We start from the raw sequence: 23,200 nt of genomic DNA on the forward strand, positions 1-23,200 counted from the left end.
AAGGGTTGGAGGTGCCGCAACCACAGTGCACTCCCCTCCACTGCGATAGCGGCGGTCGCCAGCCCGCCGGGTCGACGCCCGTGACAACGTATCCACTACATCGTCCGATACGTGAGCACGTCGTGACCAACGTCAAGTTCTTTGGGAACGGATCAAGGAGGACGCTCGAACCACCATCAAGTGACGACAGGAAGCACGCCACCAATCTGATAGGCGTCCGGGGCCCACTACATACAAGCCTACGCCGGGGGATTCTGGTGACTTGCCTTATGCAATAACCTATCTAGCATTTACCCGTGAGCTACGACAGCTCCAGTGGTCCACTACCCGCACGTTCAAACCAGAGGTCCCGGAGAAGTACGACGACAAGACTCATCTGTCCGAGTTCCTGAGCGTTTACACCATTGCGATGCAAGCTGCTGGAGCTCGCGATGTCAAGGTACTCGCCAACTACTTCCTGTTGGTGCTCAAGCCCAACGTCAGGTCATGGTTGATGCACTTGCCAATAGATTCCATCTCCTCTTGGTCGGATCTGTGCCACGAGTTTGTTGGCGCCTTTATTAGCGGTCACGTAACTCCTGGCCAAGCAAGTGATTTGCATGTGATCCCCCCAGAAGGATGGTGAATGCTTGTGCAAATACATATAAGGGTTCAGCCATGTGCAGTACAACATCCCAGATATTCATCCCGCCGCCGTCATCAGTGCATTCCATCAGAACGTGTGCAATTGTAAGATGCATGAAGAGCCGGCGATGAAGAAGATTACGGATGTTGCCGAGCTTTATGTTCTGGCCGATAGGTGTGCTCGAGCTAAGAAGGAAGAAAGTAACCCGATGAAGATGCCGACGTGGAAGTGACTCTGGAGATGAAGACGGCGTCGCCCCGGCAAAGGAAGGCCGACGACGCAACAGGAAGCACAAGGGCAAGACCGTGATTGCCGTCGAGGAATCTAGCAACCCTAGCACCGCTAAGAAGGCCAAGGTCGATGACCTTGGCAAGGAGATTGCCTGGTGCGACGCCTGCCAGGCCTTGGCGGCTGCCGACAAGCCAGAGAGCTCCGACAAGCAATACTGCAAGATTCATCGCATCAAAGGCCATGACCTCCAGAACTGCCGTCAAGTTGAGCAGATGATGGAGAAGCAGAGGGCTGAGTACAAAAGACGAGACAAAGAGAAGGGCCAGGATAGTGCTGAGCAAAACGGCAAGAAGCGCGGTGGCCAAGGAGGTCTCCGCGGCAAGGACAAGCAACAAGAGAGGCCTGCTCGAGGCCACGACAAGAAAGAGGATGATGAGGATCATGACGATGATGACGAGTCCAGCGAGCATGAGTTTCAGAAAGCTATAGAGGTTATGTGTGTTGATGGAGGCGCATCGTTGCATTCTTGACACCGTCAACTTAAACAGTTGGCGCGTGAGATTAATGCGACAGAGCCGATGATTGATGCCCAAAAGCCACAGAAATGGTCCGACATGCCTATCATTTTTTATGCTGAGGATGACCCTCATCGCGCAACCGCGGTCGGGTGTTTGGTGTTGCTGGTTTCACCAACAATCTACAACCTCAAGGTGACAAAAATGCTAGTCGATGGTGGGGCTGGTCTGAACTTGATCTCGCCCAACGTGATCAAGAAGTTGCAAATTCCTGATGATGATCTCAAAGAAATGGGAACGTTTCAAGGGATCAATCCAGGGAGAAGCCAGCCTAAAGGGAAAGTCACATTATGAGTCACTTTTGGTGGTGACCTGAACTACAGGACAGAGAAGATCGTTTTTGATGTCGCCGAGATCCCGTTGCCATATAACGGGATCCTTGGCCGCCCAACACTGACCAAGTTTATGGCGGCTTCACACTATGCCTACAACAGCTGAAAATGCCTAGCCCGATGAGCATCATCACTATCGACTGCGACAAAAGATATGCGCTCATCTGTGCTGACCATCTCTATAGAGAGGCAGTTGCAGCACCTACCACCAAGACACTTGCTCCTGCCATTGGAGCTTTCGAGGGGAAGAAGACTGGCGAGGCCTCAACCACACGCAAGACTTCTGGCCCCGGCAAGGCCTCTTGCACGCACTCTAGCAAACGCGCCTCCTCGGAGTGCTACATTCCCGATGAGGACGTTCCAAAGAGCTCCACTGGCAAGAGCAAGAAATCGAAGGTAGCACCACCAGAAACCAAGAAGGTACCCATCAAGGAGGATGGCACGGGCGGAGCTTTCACCATAAGCTCCACCCTTGATAGCAAATAGGAAAGAGCGGTTGTCGCCTTCCGGCAGGTCGATGTGTTTGCATGGCAAGCATCTGACATCCCCGGCATTCCAAGGGAGGTGATTGAGCCCCACCTTGCTATCTGTCCTCATGCGCGGCCCGTCAAGCAGAAGGTTAGGAAGCAAGCTTTGGAGTGGCAAGAATTCATCATTGAAGAGATCAGGAAGTTAGAAGCGGCAGGCTTGGTCAGAGGAGTACTCCACCCAACATGGTTGGCCAATCCAGTGGTGGTGCGCAAGGCAAATGGGAAATGGAGGCTGTGTATTGACTATACAGATATCAATAAGGCATGTCCAAAGGATCCTTTCCCTTTGTCGCGCATTGACCAGATAGTGGACTCCACAGCTGGGTGCGACCTGCTGTCACTCATCGACGCCTACTCAGTATACCACCAAATCTTCATGACAAAGATGAAGAGAAGACCGCTTTCGTCACCCATTGTGGTACGTACTATTTTGTACGAATGCATTTCGGGTTGAAAAGCGTTGGTTCGACGTTTGGCCGAGCGGTCCAAATTGGTTTTGAGCCCCAACTACATAGAAATATGGAAGCTTCATGGATGATATAGTGGTCAAAACCAAGGACAAGGCAACGCTCGTGCAAGATCTGGAGGAAACATTTGCAAATTTACGCAAGAACAACCTCAAGCAAAACCCTGAGAAGTGTGTGTTCGGCGTCCCATTCAACAAACTTCTCGGGTTCTTATATCAGCATGGAATCTAAGCAAATCCCAACAAGATCAAGGCGATTGATCAAATTGAGGCGCCAAGGCGAGTCAAGGACGTACGTAGGCTTGCTGGCTCGTTGCTGCTCTGAGTAGGTTCATCTCCAAATCTGCTGAGCGCACCCTGCCCTTTTTCAAAATTTTGAAAAAGGCAGGTCCAATGAAATGGAATCCGAAAGCGGAGGCAGTGCTGCAAGATTTGAAGAGGTACCTCTTCTCTACGCCAATAGTAGTTGCGCCCAAACCGCAAGAGCTGTTGCTGCTATATCTAGCAGCAACAAATCAAGTGGTCAGTGCTGCACTGGTGGCGTGGAGAGAAGTTGAGGAAGAAGCAGGAGCAGTGGTGGGGTCGTCAATTGGTGAGCCGAGGCCTTCCCCGGCGGGGCCTGATGCCGGCGAGGCAGGACCCCCGGCAGAGCCTGGTCCCGGCAAGACAGGATCTGCATGAGCAAGCAAAGTGAAACAGAAGAAGAAGATGATGTAGCACCCAGTCTACTTTGTCAGCAACCTCTTGCAGGGGGCTAGATCAAGATATTCTGGTGTGCGAAAGCTGCTCTTTGGCCTTCTTATGGCCTCAAGAAAGCCGCATCACTATTTTCAGGCACATGAGATCACCGTCGTCACTCGCCTCCTGTTGCAACGGATCATGCACAAACCATATGCAACCGGGAGGATTGTGGAGTGGGCGTTGGAACTGCCAAGCTTTGGTCTTAGGTATGAAAGAACTATGACAATTCAGAGCAGATCTTTGGTGGAGTTCATAGCAGAATGGACCTCAACACCTGACGAAGAAATTCAAAAGACTACTCTCCACGGCAAGGAAACAAGCTATGATTTGATTATGTATTTCGACAAGGCTTTCTCGCTGCAAGGTGCCGGTGCTGGTGTGCTACTTGTCGCACCCATCGGAGAGCGCCTCAAGTACGTAATCCGGATGCACTTTCCCCGGGAGAAATCAACGAACAACACTGCAGAGTATGAGGGACTGCTTGCCGATCTCAGGATCGCGGCAGAGCTCAGAATCAGGAAGCTCATCATCAGAGGTGCTTCACAGCTTGTCGTTAAGCAAGTTAACAAAGATTGTTAGAGCCCGTTGATGGAAGCCCATGTAGATGAAGTGAGGAAGTTGAAGGAGTGTTTTGATGGTCTGCAAGCAGAGCATGTTACTCAAGCAGAGAACAACATTGCCGACGACTTGTCAAAATGCGCAACCCTCAAGTTGCCTGTGGAACCAGGGACCTTTGTGCTCCAATTGACTCAGCCATCCGCTAAACCATCTACAGGACAGAATAAGCGAAGGAAGGCGTGCCCCGGTAAGTACTTCCCCGCTGAGCTCCCAGGAGCCGCCGGCAAGGAAGTTACCTGGAACGCCGAGCTTGCCGGGGAGCAGCAGGCTCCAGCAGGGCCTCAAGCCCTTGCCGTGGAGACAGCTGCCCCCCACGGCAGAAGACGTGCCTTTAGTCCTTGCCCCCTCAGGCTCCGACATGGGCGCAACACACCGTTCGGTTCCTCCAAATAGGGGAACTCCCTGAGGAACAGGAAGAGGCAGAGAAAGTAGGCTGTCGGTCCAGCATGTACCAGTTTGTGGACGACGTCCTATACAGGAGGAGACCGAACGGTATGAAATTGAAGTGCATTCCTCAAGAGGACGGACTGGAGCTGTTGGCAGGGATACATGGAGGCATATGTGGCTCCCAAATAGGGTCAAGAGCCCTTGCTGGCAAAGCATTCCGGCAAGGCTTCTTTTGGCCCACCGCTCTCCAGGATGCAACTGCACTAGTAACCAAGTGTGAAGCGTGCGAGTTCCATTCAAAGAAGCTTCATCAACCAACTCAATCTCTTCAGGCGATCCCTCTTAACTGGCCATTTTCAGTCTAGGGGCTTGACATACTGGGCCCCTTCCCCCGTGCTGTCGGAGTCTTTGAGTACTTGTACGTCGCAATCGACAAGTTCACAAAGTGGCGAGAAGTGGAGCCAGTGAGAAAGGTGATAGCACAATCAGCCGTCAAGTTCTTCGTAGGACTAGTTTGTCGTTTTGGTGTGCCAAACAGAGTCATCACCGAGAATGGCATGCAATTCATGAGCTGCACCTTCATGCAGTATATCCAAAACCTCGACAAGAAAGTTTGTTTTGCTTCTGTTGCTCATCCAAGAAGCAAGGCCAGGAAGAAAGGGCAAATGCTGAAGTGTTGCCGGGCCTCAAAACAAGAACTTTCGATAGGCTGCACAAGTGCGGGAGATGCTAGATTGATGAGTTGTCGATGGTTCTGTGGTCAATCAGAACGACACCAAATCGAGCCACTGGCTAGGCGCCCTTCTCCCTGGTATACGGGGCAGAAGAAGTTCTCCCCACATAACTCATATACGGGTCACCTAGAGTGCTCACTTATGATGAGCTTGAGCAAGAGAAGTTGCACCAAGATGATGCTATGCTCCTTGAGGAAGATCGTCTTCAGGCTGCTGTGCAAGCCGCGCGCTACCAGCAAGCCTTGCACCGCTACCATAGCCGCAAGCTTCATGCTCGAAGCCTTGAGGAAGGCGACCTTGTTCTTCGGCATGTTCAATCCGCCAAGAATTCCAACAAGTTGACGCCGAAGTGGGAAGGCCATTATCGGGTAATACGAGTCACCAGGCCCGGCGCAGTCCACCTGGAGACCGAAGATGGTATTCCGGTGAGAAACTCCTGGAATATCGAACATCTTCGCAAGTTTTACCCATGAGGCACGGTTGTCGGGACCCCCGCCAACCCCCTTTTGTACCTTGCCGGCAAGGCATGTAACCCTATGTACAGAGCCAGGCGCAGACCCTGTGCGCAATCGAATAACTTTCAGTATCTACAGTTCCTGTTGATTCCCATTTTTATGTATATACATATATGCATGCTTGTCCAGGATATTGTACTACCCTTGTTTCCAACAGATACTGATGAACTGCCAAGGTTCCGTGCTCCTATCTTCTCTTCTTTCCAACCACTGTGAAGACGCTTGGTTCCGCTGTTCCTATCATGGACTTGGCTTCGGCAAGAGGTTGAGAAGATTGCTCGGCGCTGCAATCCCCGAGAAACCAAACAGATAAAGTTTACCTCTTGTCTATTCATGTTTGTAACCTATAACTTGTGCATTAGAAAACCCCGCCACTCTTTTTGGACTTAGGTGCTCCCATCCCTGACTCGAATGCTGCTTCGGTCAGAATGGTTGCAGTAGCCTTTGATAAAAAGAGATTGGCAGGGGGCTGGAACCTTTGTCTGTAACCCGACAGATGTGATTCTCCGGCAGGCAAAAAGGGTGCCGGCAAGGTAGCTTGCCAGGAAAACTCGTTTATTTACATTAAAGAGGCATTTTGCCTCTGCATGGACATATACATGAATGGGTTCCCGGCAAGGCTCATCTTTTTTCATTGACATGCTGATGCAAGTGCAAACATTACAGAACACAAGCATGGACTCGAGAGATTACATTATTTAAATTAGGATTTGGCAAGTGCCTACAAGTTTAAAATTAAAAAAAAAAGTGCCCCTTAATCCCCGTTCTTGCCTCTCTCCTCGCAGGCATGACAGGTGAAGGCAAAGGAGACACGGGGAGACACATCGACGGAGAGCATGGTGGAGGCAACCCATCGACCTCGGACGCTCGGGCCAACAGGGCATGGCCTCTGGCAAGACATGTTCCTCGGGGGGTGCAGATGATGGTGCTACCACTAATGGTTAGCCGGAATCAGAGTCGCCGTCCTCCCGCCCGCTACCGTCATTGTCGTTGTCACGGCCCTCCTCATCCCTGTCACACGAGGAGGAGATTTCTTCATCGGTGGAGCTCTCCACGCAGCACCCTAAGCGGATTCCCGAGCGCCCAAAGACCTTGACAGAAAGCAGGACGTTCTTTGTTAATTTGAACTGGAGAACGTGCCCCTCCGACAAGCTATGGGCGCGGGCAAAGGTTTTCCACCCATGGTGGAAGTACATGACATGAGGAGCGGGGAAATCGACATCGACCCACATGCTGCCGTTCCCACAACCCCTCATATGCAGCCTCAAGGCGTGTGGCAGGTCAAGCTCCATTACCCGAGCAAACGGAGTAGGGAGGCAGAGATGACTACACACGGGCTTGTACAACCTGATGAAGAACTCACGGGGCTGGTCTCCGACATGACCTTCCATTGGTGGGGGGGCGCCAACGGAGACGCAGCTGGTGCGCCGCCCCGTCCTTCTCTTCCTTGAGCACCACGGCGACCTCGGCCTTGCCCCCTCCCTCTCCCTCTCGCGGCGGGCTCCGCCGCTGTGAACTCCGGAGGAGGAGGGACGCATTGTCGAGCATAAGCCCTCGTCGCCGCCATTGGAGCGCCAGCACGCCCTCTCACCATGGCGCGTGGAGGAAGGTTACCAAGCAGGAAGAAGAAGAAGGAGGTGCATGTGGAAAGACACCGTCCCTCCCCTTTATTATAGAAGGGCAGGGCCGGGGCCTGGCCTCTCACCCCAAGGGCGCCCGCCTCGCTCGACCAATACGGCCTCTAGAGGCGCAGGGAATTAGGACCGACCCGCTGCTCCAACCAGCGATGCCCGATTTCCTGCCTCGGCGTTAATGCCCGTGCCCTCCGCATCCACCACCTACCCTTCCTAAGGCATGGAGGACACGTTGCGGGTGAGCCAGAAGCATAAAGATAAGTGGGACGGTCGTTTTTTACACCGTGATCATGGGGTGCAAGCGCCATGCATGCCACGATCCGAGCCTTCTTTGTAAATGAGCAGCGCCCCTGCGGATTCCTCTTTTTATGGGGAAGGCGCAGGCTGCCTCTTTACTGTTTGATGTGAAGCATCCCAGGCATGCTGCGACCGTTCCACACACGACCCCCACGTCGTGCACTCAATGCGGACCATGGGGAAGCGCAACTAATGAAAATATTACAACAGTTAATCCCTACCACGCATGCATGCGCACTGTTTTGGGCCTGGCCCAACGACGCTTCACACTCGTGTGTGGCCCAGGCCCGGGGGCTCCTGTTGGTGTACATAAGTCTGGGCCCCTTCTGTACCGCACAGGCAGTCAAAGCCACACCTACGGCAAGCTTGACGGGGTAGTAGAAGTCAAGATACAAGACCACCGAGGCACCATTCAAGCCAGTAAACAGAGAACAGAAGACAAGTTGAGCCCCCGGCAACACCCTCGCCGGGATGACTCGCGATGCCCCGACAAAACTCTTGTCGGGATAATTTGCGAAGCACCAGCAAGGCCACCACCCTTGAGCCTGAGAGCTCTGACACCATCGACAACGTCAGGACCAAGACTTAGGGGCACATGCATAGTAGCATGTAGATCTTTGTGAAGAATGGTGACATGCAGGTCTTCATGGAGACCAGAAGACAAAGTCCCCCGGCAAGGCCCTTGCCGGGGACGACTGTGAGGCCCAGGCAAGACTCTTGCCAGGGACAACTGCAGAGCCACAGCTAGGCCCGCACCCAACAAGGTTTCTTCACCCTACGGTTGTTCCAGCGTAGCGACCAGCCTGCCAACTAAGCAAGCACCTACGTGGTGGCATGCAAATCTTCATGAAGATCCTGCCACCGCGCCAGTGCAGCAGCTAGCTAGTCAGCTTGGCGCTGCATGCCTCATCAACCTGGATATGTGTCAAGATAGGGTAAGGCAGCGACGGACGGGATGAGCTCCATTACTGTCCCCAATAAATTTAGGGGGCACGTAAGCAGCGCATTTAATGCGTTTTGTCCTTGCCGCACCAGTGATAAGCATACACACTGTAGCTACTTTACACCTCCTGTGTGTCGCTGTGGCAACCCCTTTGGATGTATAAAAGGAGGCCCAAGGTGTACTGGAGGAGGATTCGAACTGGTTCAAGAACAACAAATATACACTCAAAGCAGGACTAGGGTTTCACGCTCCTCAGCGGCCCGAACCTAGGTAAAAATCCCTCGTGCCGATCACCAGACCTGCTCTTTGTGAATTCCTACTCCCCACCAGCCGTAGAAGGGACCTCGTGATCCCATAACTGTCATTTCCCCGACACAATGCAAGGAAAACAGAATCTGTAAAAAAAATAGAATAGTCTATAGTAATCCGGGAACTTCCTACTCTTCTGTAACTCCAAAAATTCTGAAAAATTAGGATAACATGGACAATTTGTATATCAATCTTGTGTAAAAAATTCAAAGCAAAAACACGTTTCGGTGATTTATGAAATTGTTTTAGCGCAAAAGTTTCTATTTTTCAACAAGATACTTGGAACAAACACTAATTAAAACATAAAAACACATCTATTCAGAGGCATCTTTATATATTTATTGCAAAACAGCAAGAAAAACCAAAAAGCAAAAATATAAAGATTGGGTTGCCTCCCAACAAGCGCTATCGTTTTACGCTCCTAGCTAGGCATAAAGCAAAGATCTAAGTGTTATCATCTTTATTTCTAGAACCATACGATGCCCTCATGATTGATTCATATGGTGGCTTAATTCTAGTTCTAGGGAAGTGTCCCATACCCTTCCTTAGTGTAAATTGGAATTTAATATTGGCTTCTTTCATATCAATCATGGCACGATAGTACGTAAAAATGGTCTACCAAGAATAATTGGACAAGACCGATTGCAATCAGTATCAAGAACAATAAAATCTATGGGCAAAAAATTCCTATTTGCAAGAATAAGAACATCATTAATTCTTCCCATAGGCTTTTTAATAGTAGAATCCGCTATGTGCAAATTTAGAGATCATTCTTCAATATCGGTAGGACCAATCACATCACATAAAGATTTTGTAATTGTAGAAACACTAGCACCCAAGTCACATAAATCAAAACACTCATAATTTTTAATCTTGACTTTGATAGTAGGTTCCCATTCATCATGTAATTTTCTAGGAATTGAGATCTCTAATTCCAACTTTTCTTCCAAAGTTTTCATCATGGCATCAACAATATGTTTAGTAAAAGCTTTATTTTGGTCATAAGCATGAGGCAAATTAATCATGGATTGCAACAAGGAAATACAATCAATCAAAGAGCAACTATCATAATTAAAGTCCTTGTAATCCAAGAGAGTGGGCACATCACTAGTTAAAGTTTTGACCTCTCCAAACCCACTTTTATCAAAAATTTCACAAGATTGAACACTCTCCAAACATGTGGGGTTATTTTCACCTAAAGTTGACACTCTTCCAAACCCACTTTCAATACTATTGCAAAAATTATTATCAATAACATGTTCATCATGAGGCTCAAGTAAATTTTCAAGATCATAAGAATTATTATCATCCCAATCATGACCGTTGCAATAAGTAGTGGACATAACATAACAAGCATCCCCAAGCTTGGGGTTTTGCATATCACTAACACAATTGACATTAATAGAATTTATAAAAACATCATTGCAATTGTGCTTTTCATTCAAGGAGCTATCATGAATCACTTTATAAATTCCATCGTTTAACACTTCATCACAATTTCCAGATTCATAAATCTCAAGCAAAACTTCATAAAGATAATCTAATGAACTCAATTCACTAGCAATGGGTTCATCATAATTGGATCTCTTGAAAAGATTAGGAAGTGGATGAGGATCCATATCAATAGATTTTTAGCAAGCGAGGATGCAAGAAAATAGAAGGCACATGGTAACACAAGTAGAGATAGCAAACAAGAGATCTAACGAGAAAAAGGCGAACGAAAAAGAGGGCGAATAAAATGGCAAATTTTTGTGAAGTGGGGGAGATGAAAACAAGAGGAAAATGGCAAATAATGTAAATTGCAAGGAGATGAGATTTGTGATTAGGAACCTGGTAGATGTTGATGATGTCTCCCCAACAATGACGCAAGAAATTCCTTTTGATGTGGCTTGAACTACGTCGGTATTTCCCCAAAGAGGAAGGGATGATGCAACACAACAATGGTAGGTATTTCCCTCAGTGATGAGACCAAGGTTATCGAACCAGTAGGAGAACCATGCAATACTATGTAAACGGTACCTGCACACAAAGAACAAATACTTACAACCCAATGTGTTAAAGGGGTTGTCAATCCCTTTCGGGTAACAGTGCTAGAAATTGTCAAGTTCACAAGATAAAATTATAGTAGATTGATAGATGCAAATGGAAGCAAATAAAATTCAGCGAGGTATTTTTGGGTTTTTGATAATATAGGTCTGAAAATAAAAGTGGCAAATAAATAAAAAGGTAAATAGCAATATAGATCCGAAAGTATATGATGAGAAAATAGACCCGGGGGCCGTAGATTTCACTAGTGGCTTCTGTCAAAAAAATAACATACGGTGGGTAAAAAATTTACTGTTGGGCAATTGATAGAACTTCAAATAATTATGACGATATCTAGGCAATGATCATTATATAGGCATCACATCCAAGATTAGTAGACCAACTCCTGCTTGCATCTACTACTATTACTCCACACATCGACCGCTATCGAGCATGCATCTAGTGTATTAACTTCATGGAAGAACGGAGTAATGCAAGAAGAACGATGACATGATGTAGACAATATCTATTCATGTAGGAATAGACCCCATCTTGTTATCCTTAATAGCAACGATACATACGTGTCATTTCCCCTTCTGTCGCTAGGATTGAGCACCGTAAGATCGAACCCATCACAAAGCACCTCTTCCCATGGCAAGAAAAATTGATCTAGTTGGCCTAACTAAACCAAAGATTCAAAGAAGAAATGCGAGGCTATTTGTAATCATGCATATAAGAGATCAAAAGACTCAAATAACTTTCATGGATGAAAACATAGATCTGATCATAAACTCAAAATTCATCGGATCCCAACAAACACACTGCAAAAAGAGTTACGTCAAATAGATCTCCAAGAGACCATTGTATTGAGAATCAAAGGAGAGAGAGGAAGCCATCTAGCTACTAACTATGGACCCATAGGTCTACAATAAACTACTCATGCATCATCGGAGAGGCACCAATGAGGATGATGAACCCCTCCATGATGGTGTCTAGATTGGATATGTGGTTTCTAGAACTTGCGGCTGCGGGAATTGTTTTTCCTCGAGTCCCCTAGGGTTTATGGAACATTGGGGTATTTATTGAGCAAAGAGGAGGTGCGGGACGCGGCCGAGGTGGGAACAACCTACCAGGGCGCGCCTGGGCCCCCAGGCGCGCCCAGATGGGTTGAGATCCCATTGGAGCCCCCTCTAGTAGTTCTTTCGCCGAATAGGTGTCTTCTGGTCCAGAAAAAATCACAAAAAAGTTTCACTGCGTTTGGACTCCGTTTGGTATTGATTTTCTGCGACTGGCACTGGGCACTGGTCACTATGTCAATAGGTTATTCCCAAAAAATGATATAAAGTTGGTATAAAATGATTGTAAAACATCGAAGATTGATAATATAACAGCATGGAACAATAAAAATTACAGGTACATCGGAGACGTATCAAATACCCGTGGTGACAATGGGGTACCATATTGAATCACTTGATATGTGTTTTGGCACTCAACTCGTGGATTCTCGAGCTGACATTGGGGTAATCTATGCATAGGGGTTGATGCATATTCTCGTCTTTGTTTCTCCAGTAGAAATCTTGGGGCACTCTTTCTGGTTCTTTGTGTTGGATTGAGTATTATGAATCTAAAATTGTTTGATGCACATCGCATAATCAACTCATGGATACTCGCATTGACATTGGAGTTTCTAGGTGACATTAGAGTTGGTTGATGTGTATCATATGGTGTTATTTTAGTATGAACTCTTGGTTAGATCGATCGGAAATAATAGCTTGGTGTTATTTTAGTACATACTCTAGGATAGATTGATCGGAAAGAATAGCTTTGAGGTGGTTTGGTACCCTACAACAATTTCTTCTTATTTTATCCGCCGGATAAGAACTTTGAAGTAATTCTTGATCAGACGTTGAGGGATGGTTATATGATCCAATTAGATTACATTGTTGAGAGATTGCACTAGCGAAAGTACGTACCCTGGGCCTCATTTTGCAATACCATTTGTGCTCCATTTTATCAATTGCCACCTTACTGTTTTTTATTGTTCATATTAAAAAATTAATATCTACTAACCATATTACACTTTTATCACCATCTCTTCGCCAAACTAGTGCACCTATACAATTTTCTATTATATTTTGTGTGTTTGGGACACAAGAGACTTCTTATTATTTGGTTGCAGGGTTGTTTGAGAGAGACCATCTTCATCCGACGCCTCCCATGGATTGATAACCCTTAGGTCATCCACTTGAGGGAAAATTGCTACCGTCCTACAAAACTCTACGCTTGGAGGCCCAACATGAGTCTACAAGAATAAAGTTGCGTAGTATACATCAAGGTCCATTGGCCGAAATCTATATGACTCATGGGCCGAAGGAGGTACAATTGTAATGGGCAATTTTCTGCTAGTGCACATGGTTTAGTTGTAGATTTTCCGAAGTAAGAGTATCGATCCCATAGGGAGCACATGAATTGGATATTCGTCCATTGTAGTGACTTATGGAATTGTGCGTGGAAATAATTATAGACTCGGAGCAAAGTGAGGGTGGATGTAAATAATAGTTTGAGTAGAGTGTGAACAAAAAGTAATAACATAAACATAAATAAATGAGAGAAGTGGAACGGGTATGACTTGGAACTAGCAGAGGAGTAAGGCGTTCTCAGGGAGTCTGGAATTCCCATTGGTATGTGTCTATTATTACTTATGCTATGTCATAGTACTAACCGGATACTTGAGCCACTGTTGACGTTTGAGCTGGGCGGATCCGGGAACAAAATACGTTCTACTCTAGGCAGACTTCCTACCGCACACGCCACCACTGTATCCCCCTGCATGTTACAACTATGGTACTTAAGGGTTTCCTCATGGACGCAACCTCACCAAGGGTTCTCTGTCATTCCCCTATCAATTCCAAAAGCGAGGAGTGAAGGATTTTACTGTCACCTCGAATTACTGTCACTTCCTAACCTTTACAACGACATTAATATGCTTCGTGGCCTTACGGAGGAAATGCTGACTAGGCCCCTTCACAACATGCAGAAAGGCTATTAAACTAAACATTCAACAGAGGATATTATATCCTTATTAACATTTTGAGCTTCTAAACATACCTAGGTTCATCCAAATCTTTGAGAACTAGGGGTTTTACTCGTACATAGGAACGAGTAACATTAGGGGAGTAGCGATGGTAAACATGGATGGATCAAATAAGTAATAGACATAGCAATCCACAAAGGGTTTGCTATTAGAACAAGATGAGTATGGGGGATGATGATGACGAATGATGGAGATGGTTGGCGCTATTGTCCCCTTGCACGCGATGGTGTAGATGGAGATTTCCTTGCCAGTTCCCTCTCCGAATGCCTTCTGGAGGCTAGGGTACTTTGTAATGGATGAGTTTCCAGTGTGCGTATACATCTGATCCCCTATCCAATTCCACGGGGGTGGAAGTAGTTGATGAAGAGGACACGGAGGTGGCTGGTATGAGCGCATGCGCTCGTACCTGTTGTCGTATTGCGCTGCACAACCTCCAACTTTCTCCAAATTGCCTCATTTTTATGGTACTTATTAATCACATCAATTCACGTGATTTTATCATTATTCCCTAGAGTTCTTTTCTGAGTGCTCCACTTACTTTCAAGAACACATCCTGGGGGAAATCGACAAAAGAAGTGCGCGAACGCAGTAAAATTCCACAAAGCCTACAATTTCGGCACAAAATAAAGGTAAAAAACTTCACACAATTTGGATCATCAACTCCCCTAAGATTAAGCCTTGCTCGTACCCCAGCAAGCACCGTAGCTTTTAAAAACAAGGTTGTTTGGATTTTATGAGGTGCAGACACACTTAGTAGTATGATTCCATCACAAGTTATCGAAACAAAAAGAGAAAAGATTACAAAATTAGTAGTGCATCCCCACTGTTAGGATTATCTTGAAGGCTTCCACACCTTGTTACCTAAATCATTAATGAACGAGATACAACTTTATATAGTAGGCCATCTTTTATTTCAACTAGGCAAATAGCAAGGAGCCCTCTTTTATTGCAAATATTTTTCATCACTTTCTGTCAATGCTTGAAACATGTTTATATGCCCATCTCACACTTCATTCTCATGTGACATGCATGCTAAACATATTCCTTTCAGTATTGACTAAAACTTTTGTTGATTTTAGAAGATTTTTATCCTTGGCTATTTGCTCTTAATTATTTATTTGATTGGATGCAAGTCTCAATCTTTTATGCTCCAGATTTTAATAATTGAAAATAGATGGACTAGCACATATAGTTATTTTCCTTATCTAATCAATCAATAATGGTGTGTGTGGAAGACTTGTGATCATCTCACTAGTGAATATGCCCTACCAATTGCAAAAAAGAAACATCTCATATGCTTTCCAAGGAAGGTAATGGCATAAAACATCTAAATATGCATAGCTCATCGGAAGACAGTACTCCCTTGCTCAAAAAGGAAATGAAGAGTTCAAACTTTTAACGGCAATTACTGAGCTAATCTTGACTTGCATAAATAATGACATGAAAGTAAATATACAAAGTACTCCAGGATCCCCCAAGCTTACAATCAAGCCGGAGAGATCCTGGTACCTAGTTTTTATGCTTCCTTCTTGGCATCTTCGCAAGCAATAGAGATGTTCTTGAAGCGTTCTTTGATCCCCTAAGCATCTTCTCCTGCTCATCAACAACCCTTCTCAAGAAATCAAGTTGTGTAGTATTCGGGTTTAGATTATCAATCATGAGACCAATCCTATGGAAGAGACCATCGACCCTAGCTTGAAGGTATTTTCTCATCAGCCAATAAGCATCGATCCCTTTGCCGATGGTATGCACACAAGCTTTAGAAACTTCCGCAAGATCCTCAATATTTTCATTTATCTCCTCTAGGGACGATGGTTCCTTCCCCCACTCGTTCTATGCAAGCCCAAGAGGAAATAGAGGAATAGATCGACAAGTATTGAATTGGTAGGGATTAGGAGGATACTCATCTAAGGTGACCTCTTCTTCTTCCCCTGAGTTTTTTCCTCATTCTCTACAATGATCTTCTTCTTACCTGCCTCCACCTTCGGATATGACTCTTCCTTGAGATTCATCTTCCTGAGGTCCTTCCAACTGGCTGGAACCACCTCCTACAAGTTAGGGATGGGGATGATGCGGACAAAGGTTAAGGAAGGTGTTGAGTGCGATCCATCATTCATGTCGGCTGCCATTTTCTTCATCCTGTAATGAGATTTTTGGGAGAAGGAGACATGCAACCAAAGGAAATAGATTAGATTGATACTGGGCTAAGGGGTGTGACCCTTAGCCTTTTATAATGGTTATGAACACTAAAAATCTTGAGATCAATCTTAGAGAAGAAGTTAGAAAGAAATCGAAATAAAACCGTGAAAGAATTGGGCCAACAAAATAATGGATGACCATCGGTACTCGTACCATCATTGTCGTGGCCCACTCTCTCTCTCTCTCTCTCTCTCTCTCTCTCTCTCTCTCTCTCTCTCTTGCGGCAAACCTGTCGTCAGAGGAACTAAAGGGTACAACCGCTAGTACAAATGCCTCCGCTTGTACCACAGGTCGTCTTAGCTTCAGAGACTTTCTATAAATCGGCTTCAAAGTGCAGTATGACTCCTTGTATGACCGCATGCGGTCGTACTAGACGCTATTGATTGTTTTGTTGGAATTGCTGTCGGTGTTGAGGGGAAGTACGACCACTGGTATGAGCGTACACGCTTGTACCAGACGCAGTTGACTCCTGTGTTGGCTCCCATTGCTTTCTCTTCAAAAGTTTTATTTCTATCCCGCAAAGTTAGTTTGAAAGACCTCCAATAGGCAACAACATCATAGATTTCAACCTCCAGTTTAAAACAGATATTTCCAATGAAAGCTTTAAAAGCTTCTAGCAAATATAAAGGCTCTAATTAAAATTGCAATAAAAAACTAGTTCAATATAGTTTACCTTGTCTCTATAGCATTTCAGCTTCTTAACGAGTTACTAAATTTAACTCTTCGTCCTCTTGCTCTTTATCGGCAAGGTAGAGCTTCAGACGTTGGCCATTCACAATCCATGAAGTATCTTTCTATCCTTTCAGTTAGTTAACTGAAAGGATTTTGGCCCCTGCATTAAATTTTTGTTTCAATATTTTTCTATCATGCCATTTCTTTACCTTTTCTTTGAAAAGACGGGCACTTTCATAAGCCTCATTTCTAAGCTTCCCTAAAGCATGCATATCTAACAACCTCTTCTCCCTGCTTCCTTGAGGTCAAAGTTTATATTGACAACCCAATAAGCTTTATGCTCTCGATCTAAGGGTAAATGATATACCTTACCGTATACCATTTTATATGGTGACGTACCCATGGGATTCTTGTAGGTATTTCAATATGCCCACAAGGTTTCATTCAACTTCCTAGCCCAGTCCTTCTTTGATTTCTGCACCGTCTTCTATAATAGTGTTTACCTCATGATTTTATACCTCGACAAAACCACTCATCTGTGGATGATATGCCGATGCTATGTGGTGAGTTACCCCATACTTATAGAGGATCCTCCTAAAGATACCTTGTATAAAATGAGGTCCACAATCAGTAATAAGAACTTTAGGTACTCCAAACTTGGTGAGGATGATATCCTTAATGATCTTTAGTGTGGAAGCTACCTCGACATGATGCATCCACTGATGCACAGACGTGCTATACAAATGGTTTTAACCCCTTTCTGCGACAGAGTTTTAAACCGTCACCTTGCCTGTGTGTGCAATAGGGGAGGGGGCGTCCTTCCCACATGACCCAGAAACCGTCGGCGATAGGTCCTCCGATCACACATGCGGAGCAAAAGGAGCTCGTGGGCGATCGGGCTAGCCATCAGAGACAATTATACAGGACCAATCGTTTCTGTTTGTACGTATATCCCACACAGTCAATCCCAGGAAAATATTTCCATTCGTATGTATATCACACACGATTTTTTATGTGGAAATGTTTGTGGAAGGTGTCCTAACGCAAACATTTGTTAGGAGGAAGTTGTGTGTGATTGTTCATTGATCCAACACGCCACATTGTTCTAAAAACCGTGTGGGTTTGTTTGAGTTCATCACCCACGGTGTTGTCTGAGAAACCGTATGCAATAGAAAACCCCAATAATCAGGCTAACTGGCCTATTATTGATAATCCATTTAGTAATCAAATTAACATTTCATATCAAACACACCATATATGTCATATCCGTATTACAAAAACCTTCACTTCATAACTGAATTACATCAAATAGCTTCAGTACTCAGTTACACCATATAGGCATATAGCTAGGTACGCCATTACACAACAACACCAAGTTTCATCGCAATGCCTAAAACCTTTAGAAATAACATCACACACAGCAAATAGACAGATGAATCTCATCTGGAAAACTGCTGAAGCGGAAGGCGAATATTGAGCCTTCAGTGATGTTGAATGTCCTTGTAACTTTAGGCCAGTGGCTGTGGATAATTGCCCTCCCAACCTCCATCCTCTTGAGGAAGACTTCAATATTGTACCGTGGGTGTTGAATGAATAGCTTCCTCAACTCTTGACCGTGCTGGTGGTCCTAGAGGTAATCATTGGTGAACTACATTGTAAAGGAGTGGAAACAAAGATATCCATAAATATCTATTCTAAATTTTGACATGGTGCCAAAGGAAAAAACAAGGTAAAAGAGTTAGTACCATCCTATAGTTGATAGATGTCTTATTCATTGTGCAAACAAAGATCTTGCTGTTATTCGTTGCTAGCTTCTTTATCCTAACAATCTTTCTGAGTTTGTTGACTCAACTAATATTCATGGACATCTCATTTATCCATATGCAAAATGGGTCGAACAGTGGATCTAATCCTTTGATAGTAGGACCTACATGTGCAGGATCAAATAGTTAAAAATCTAAATATTAGAACGGTTCCTGCAATTACGGAATAATGTGCTGTTGGACGTAGGACCATGCATGTGCAAACCTCGATGGTAAACCTCATCAGCGCCTCCCATTGTTTTCCTACAACACATATAAGATAGATATTGATCAGGTTATGTGAGAGTTGGTATGGGATCAATAGAATATGTTACTGAAAAATAAACAAATTGCAGATCCAACAGATTAATTCGAGCTGCATGGAAAAGTCAGTTAACCAAACAAAGCATGCTAATCAACTTGGAAATATAGAAATTGTATATGTTTCTCATGTATTTTGTAAAACCAAATCTGATTTGTTTCTCACATGCATAACAATTGAAAATTAGACCCACAACAAATGAACATCACATTGCAGAATTGAACCAAACAGTTAACTGGACAACACAACAATTTAAACCTATAAGGATGCTAGCCGACCCTCCTCCATGGAGCTCCTCCCGTGCGCATCATCCATGGTCGTCGGATGGGCTTTAACTTTCTCTGCTGACCATAGGATCGGTTGACTGTGTGGTAATAAGTTTGACCAATGCTTATTTTTCATGTCTGGATGACTTGTGGCCTTGCTTGAATGAGGTTCGGCTGATTCTTCGTGGGTGAATTAGATCCTGGTGAAAGTCAACATGTCCGGTTGCTACGCGTGGTGGTTGAAGAAAGGCGAAAACAATGGGACGTGCGACGATCTCGAACCGCTTGTCCTCTTGCACGTCGCCCCTGGGATAATTTTCCCCAATGCCCTCCCGTGCCCTTCCTCCCTCGCTCGTCACCCGCCACAGCCGCTGCACCCTTCCTCCCCTGTCTCTTTTCCTCCCACATCCTCCCACGTCAGATCCCGCTAGGCTCGTTCATATCTCCATCTCTCATCCCTTCCTCTGTTGTCGCAGCCCGACGCAGGCGGGGCCATGGGTAGCAGAGAGGAGGAAGGGAGCTTCATGCCCAGAATCCAGTCGCCCTGGGCCTACACGAGCAGCTCCGCAGCTCGATGTCTCCCCACCCGACAAGGACGAGGTGGTAGGTGTTGACAATGGCAGGCCAAGGTCGCCAGATCTATCACCATTGTTGTTCTTTTGGTCAAGACGGCCGTTGTCGACGTGCTCCTCCTAAAGCTCATCCTCACCACCATGGCTGGACGCTAGTGAGGTTAGCCTCCCCTCCAAGCGCAGGTACTACCCCATTCCTTTTTGTGCCCTCTCTGTTCCCTAATCTATCTCTATGTTGTACACGGAGCAGATTTGTCCAACTCTTAGTCTATATTTAATGCAAGAAAATGCAGTTCATACAATGGCAGTTATGGACATGGATCCATCATGCTGCGTTGGATGAATGGCTGGATGGAATAAGAATTGCTTCCTCTAGGTATTATTCACAGGACCTCACTTCATATAGCTATAGTGTAGATCTGTTCATGCTTAGCTCTTACGTGAATGAGATCTGTTCAGGATAAGAATTACTCGTGCTATTCGGTGTTTTACTGTTTGTTCATTGGTTGTTGTACAAATTTCCAGCAAGATATAATCAGGAGGGACCATCTAATAGTTGCTAAAATTACTTTTGAACTCACCCAAAACTATTTCTAGCCAAGAGAAACCATCTAACAGTTTCTAACTATGCATGTTGGATGTTTAGTTTAACTAAGTGACACTTGTTTTGTACAATGAACTTGCATCTCTGAACTCTTGCTCAAATTGTTTCACATTTTCCAACAGAGATCAGGCTGGGCTTGACTAGGTTTGGAGTCATCTTCTCGTTTAGGATCCTCATGCTGCTTGACAAGGGGTTCCTCGCAATGGTCAATGTAAGAATCATCCTCCTGGTTTATTTATACTTTATTCTAACCTATTCCTTCTTAATTATCATGTATTTCATGTCAGATTCTCTTCGTCTCTGGTGTTTCACTAACCATTGGGCTGAGTCAACTGTCCAGTTCTTCACAAAGCCTAAGAATCGCAAGGCCATATACATGTAATATTGAATTAGGTACTTTTTCTATCACTGGACTACACAAGTCAATAGAGCTAATGTTCATCATTATTTTTGGATCGTCCATCTTTCAGTTGGATTAAGGTTTTTTCTATTGTCTGCAAATGAAACTTAATTGATATACCTTTGGTATGATAAAAGAAGTGATTACCCTTTCCTTTTGTAAATTTTTCTGCACACGATGTTGTGGAGGTTGATTTGACAATTTATGTGCTCATTAGTTCAATTACTTCTCTTCCCATTAACTGATATTAGACAGTGGTGTATAAATGTTGCACCTGATTCTATTTTCCAAGGATTTAGGAATGAAGCTATACTACCAGCAAACTGTGTCTCCTCTTTGCTAGACAAGGAAAGTAAAACTGATAACCTACCAGGCAGTAAAACTACATGGCTGATCTTTGTTTTGTGCATGTTAGGTGAAGATTATGAGATGTTCTACTTCCCTTAGGAGAGTGTATTTTCCTCTCATCAGATGCCCACTTATATTTCTGGAATAAACAAATCTTTTGTGCTATAACCTATTTTGAGTTTCGATGCCTTGCCATCTACCTTCTCCTCAGCTTTATGTTGCTTCTATAAATTATTTTTCTAGGGCATTACCATAACTTGCTGGTTTAGTTTAGGTGTGTAGGCGGAATTTTCCATGTGATTGTTTGAAACTACAACCAGGTTGAATGGGCTTTTGTTTATTTTATGAAGGATTGATAGTCTGAGATGCAGTGCATTTTGATATTTGATGTTGCTGCTATAGGATGTGTTGCACTTTGAGTTGTGATACCTGTACATCTAAGTGGTTGATGAGATAAATTAGGTATTAGGATTAGTTTGCACAATTAGTCTGTACATCTAACATGCAGTCAAGATTTTTTTCTCCAAGTCACATTGTGGTTGTACCAGTGTACCTGGGTGTGTGTGCAGGTGTTTTTTGACATCATACACTCCCCTGTGAAGTGCGTGCTAAATTTGGGCATGTAGATTTGAGGTGTAGGGTGGTGTTGGAACTGGTTGATGCTACTAGGTTCCTCACATGTTCTGTTCTTGGAGCGTGTGTGCCATTACAAATTCAAACAATGTATGCGTGCTCGCTTGGCTCTCACCATATGCCATGCACTAGCTTTATTTTGGTTCAACTCCATGTATGCAACTAATGCCAGTGTATTTTTATGTCTTCCCTTGTCTCTTGATTGTTTCCGACGTTAGTGATTTTTTAAAGGTTTCTTTTGACTTTTTATAACTTATACAGTGGGATATGTATGTGTGCTATTTTTTCCAGTTTCAAGGTTGTAGCTCCATTGCTTACCCTGGCCCTGATCCATGTCCTTATTGGTAATATCATTCCTTTTCAATAGTATTTTGCATTTGTCTATGTCTCTCTGACCATTTTTGTCTCTGTGCTTCACTCTGAATTGTCAGCTATAGATGTTGTCTAGATTGGCAGCGTTAATGGTACTGGAAATTGCTCTAATATGCAATCATGTTTTCTCAGTGTGATTTAGTTTTGATGCTTTGAATATTCTGAGTGATTTCCAGTTTAAATATTCAGAATGATCTCTAGATAGAATAATTTGGTATGATTCAGTTTACTACTGGAGTATTTACAAAGTTGTAAGTTTACTAGACCATTGTTGTAATTTACACTTTGGATTTTTTTTGCACTATAGCTTGAGCAACTGTATTTTCAGTTCCATCGGAATTGTAACTTTCTTCATCCAATATGTAATTCCAGTTTGGACTTTCCTTCTACTGTAACTTGAGCGGTTCGTACGTAAGTGTTGTTATATATATTTCCATTAGTTTCTAAACTATAACTTTCTTAGTTCAAAGATGTAATTTGCACTCTTGCATGGTTCTTACATAAGTGTTCTCTTGTATTTCCAAATCTTTTATAACTGTAACTTTCATTGATCAATGTTGTAATTTACAACCTGGAATTATAACTGTAAATCTCACCAGTTTTACCGAGACATGAGCGCAAAATAGTTCACCTCTGACCGAATAGAACTGTCCAAGAAAGTACAGATGAATGCGTCGGTCGATACCCTGCTGCTTTATATTCTGCTCCAAACGGGCGAGCCCAAAACAACGCTTTGTTGGCCGGACGAACTGCCATATGACTACTTCAAAACAAACATGTGTCTAGGTGACATAGAAATAGTCTTTTTTTTTTCAAACACACACATAAAAAAATTGATACAACCACTACCTTAGAAAAAAGGCCTCCTTAATTCGTATGTACTCCCTCCGTTCCGTATTATATGTCGTTTTAGAGAATTCAGTACAAAATTTAAAATTTCGCAGTTCAAACATC

General features: G+C 44.5%; 1 protein-coding gene across 4 annotated transcripts; it reads left to right on the forward strand.

Annotated features, from left to right (window-relative positions):
* Positions 1-19,604: 19,604 nt before the first annotated feature.
* Positions 19,605-22,633, forward strand: LOC119296017. Of its 4 annotated transcripts, none has more exons than XR_005144615.1 (4): positions 19,605-20,072; positions 20,183-20,265; positions 20,616-20,704; positions 20,781-22,633. XR_005144615.1 is itself a non-coding variant. In XM_037574437.1 (4 exons), the coding sequence occupies exons 1-4, from the start codon at positions 19,934-19,936 to the stop codon at positions 22,177-22,179; spliced, it is 348 nt and encodes a 115-aa protein (XP_037430334.1). In that variant the 5' UTR covers positions 19,605-19,933; the 3' UTR covers positions 22,180-22,633. The 4 variants fall into 4 exon arrangements, 1 of the variants encoding a protein (XP_037430334.1); XR_005144616.1 differs by having other exon boundaries at positions 19,605-20,049; positions 20,140-20,265; XM_037574437.1 differs by lacking the exon at positions 20,183-20,265 and having other exon boundaries at positions 20,781-20,886; positions 22,166-22,633.
* Positions 22,634-23,200: the final 567 nt, after the last annotated feature.

This window comes from Triticum dicoccoides, chromosome 4B (genome assembly GCF_002162155.2).
Source record: "Triticum dicoccoides isolate Atlit2015 ecotype Zavitan chromosome 4B, WEW_v2.0, whole genome shotgun sequence".
Taxonomy (NCBI): domain Eukaryota; kingdom Viridiplantae; phylum Streptophyta; class Magnoliopsida; order Poales; family Poaceae; genus Triticum; species Triticum dicoccoides.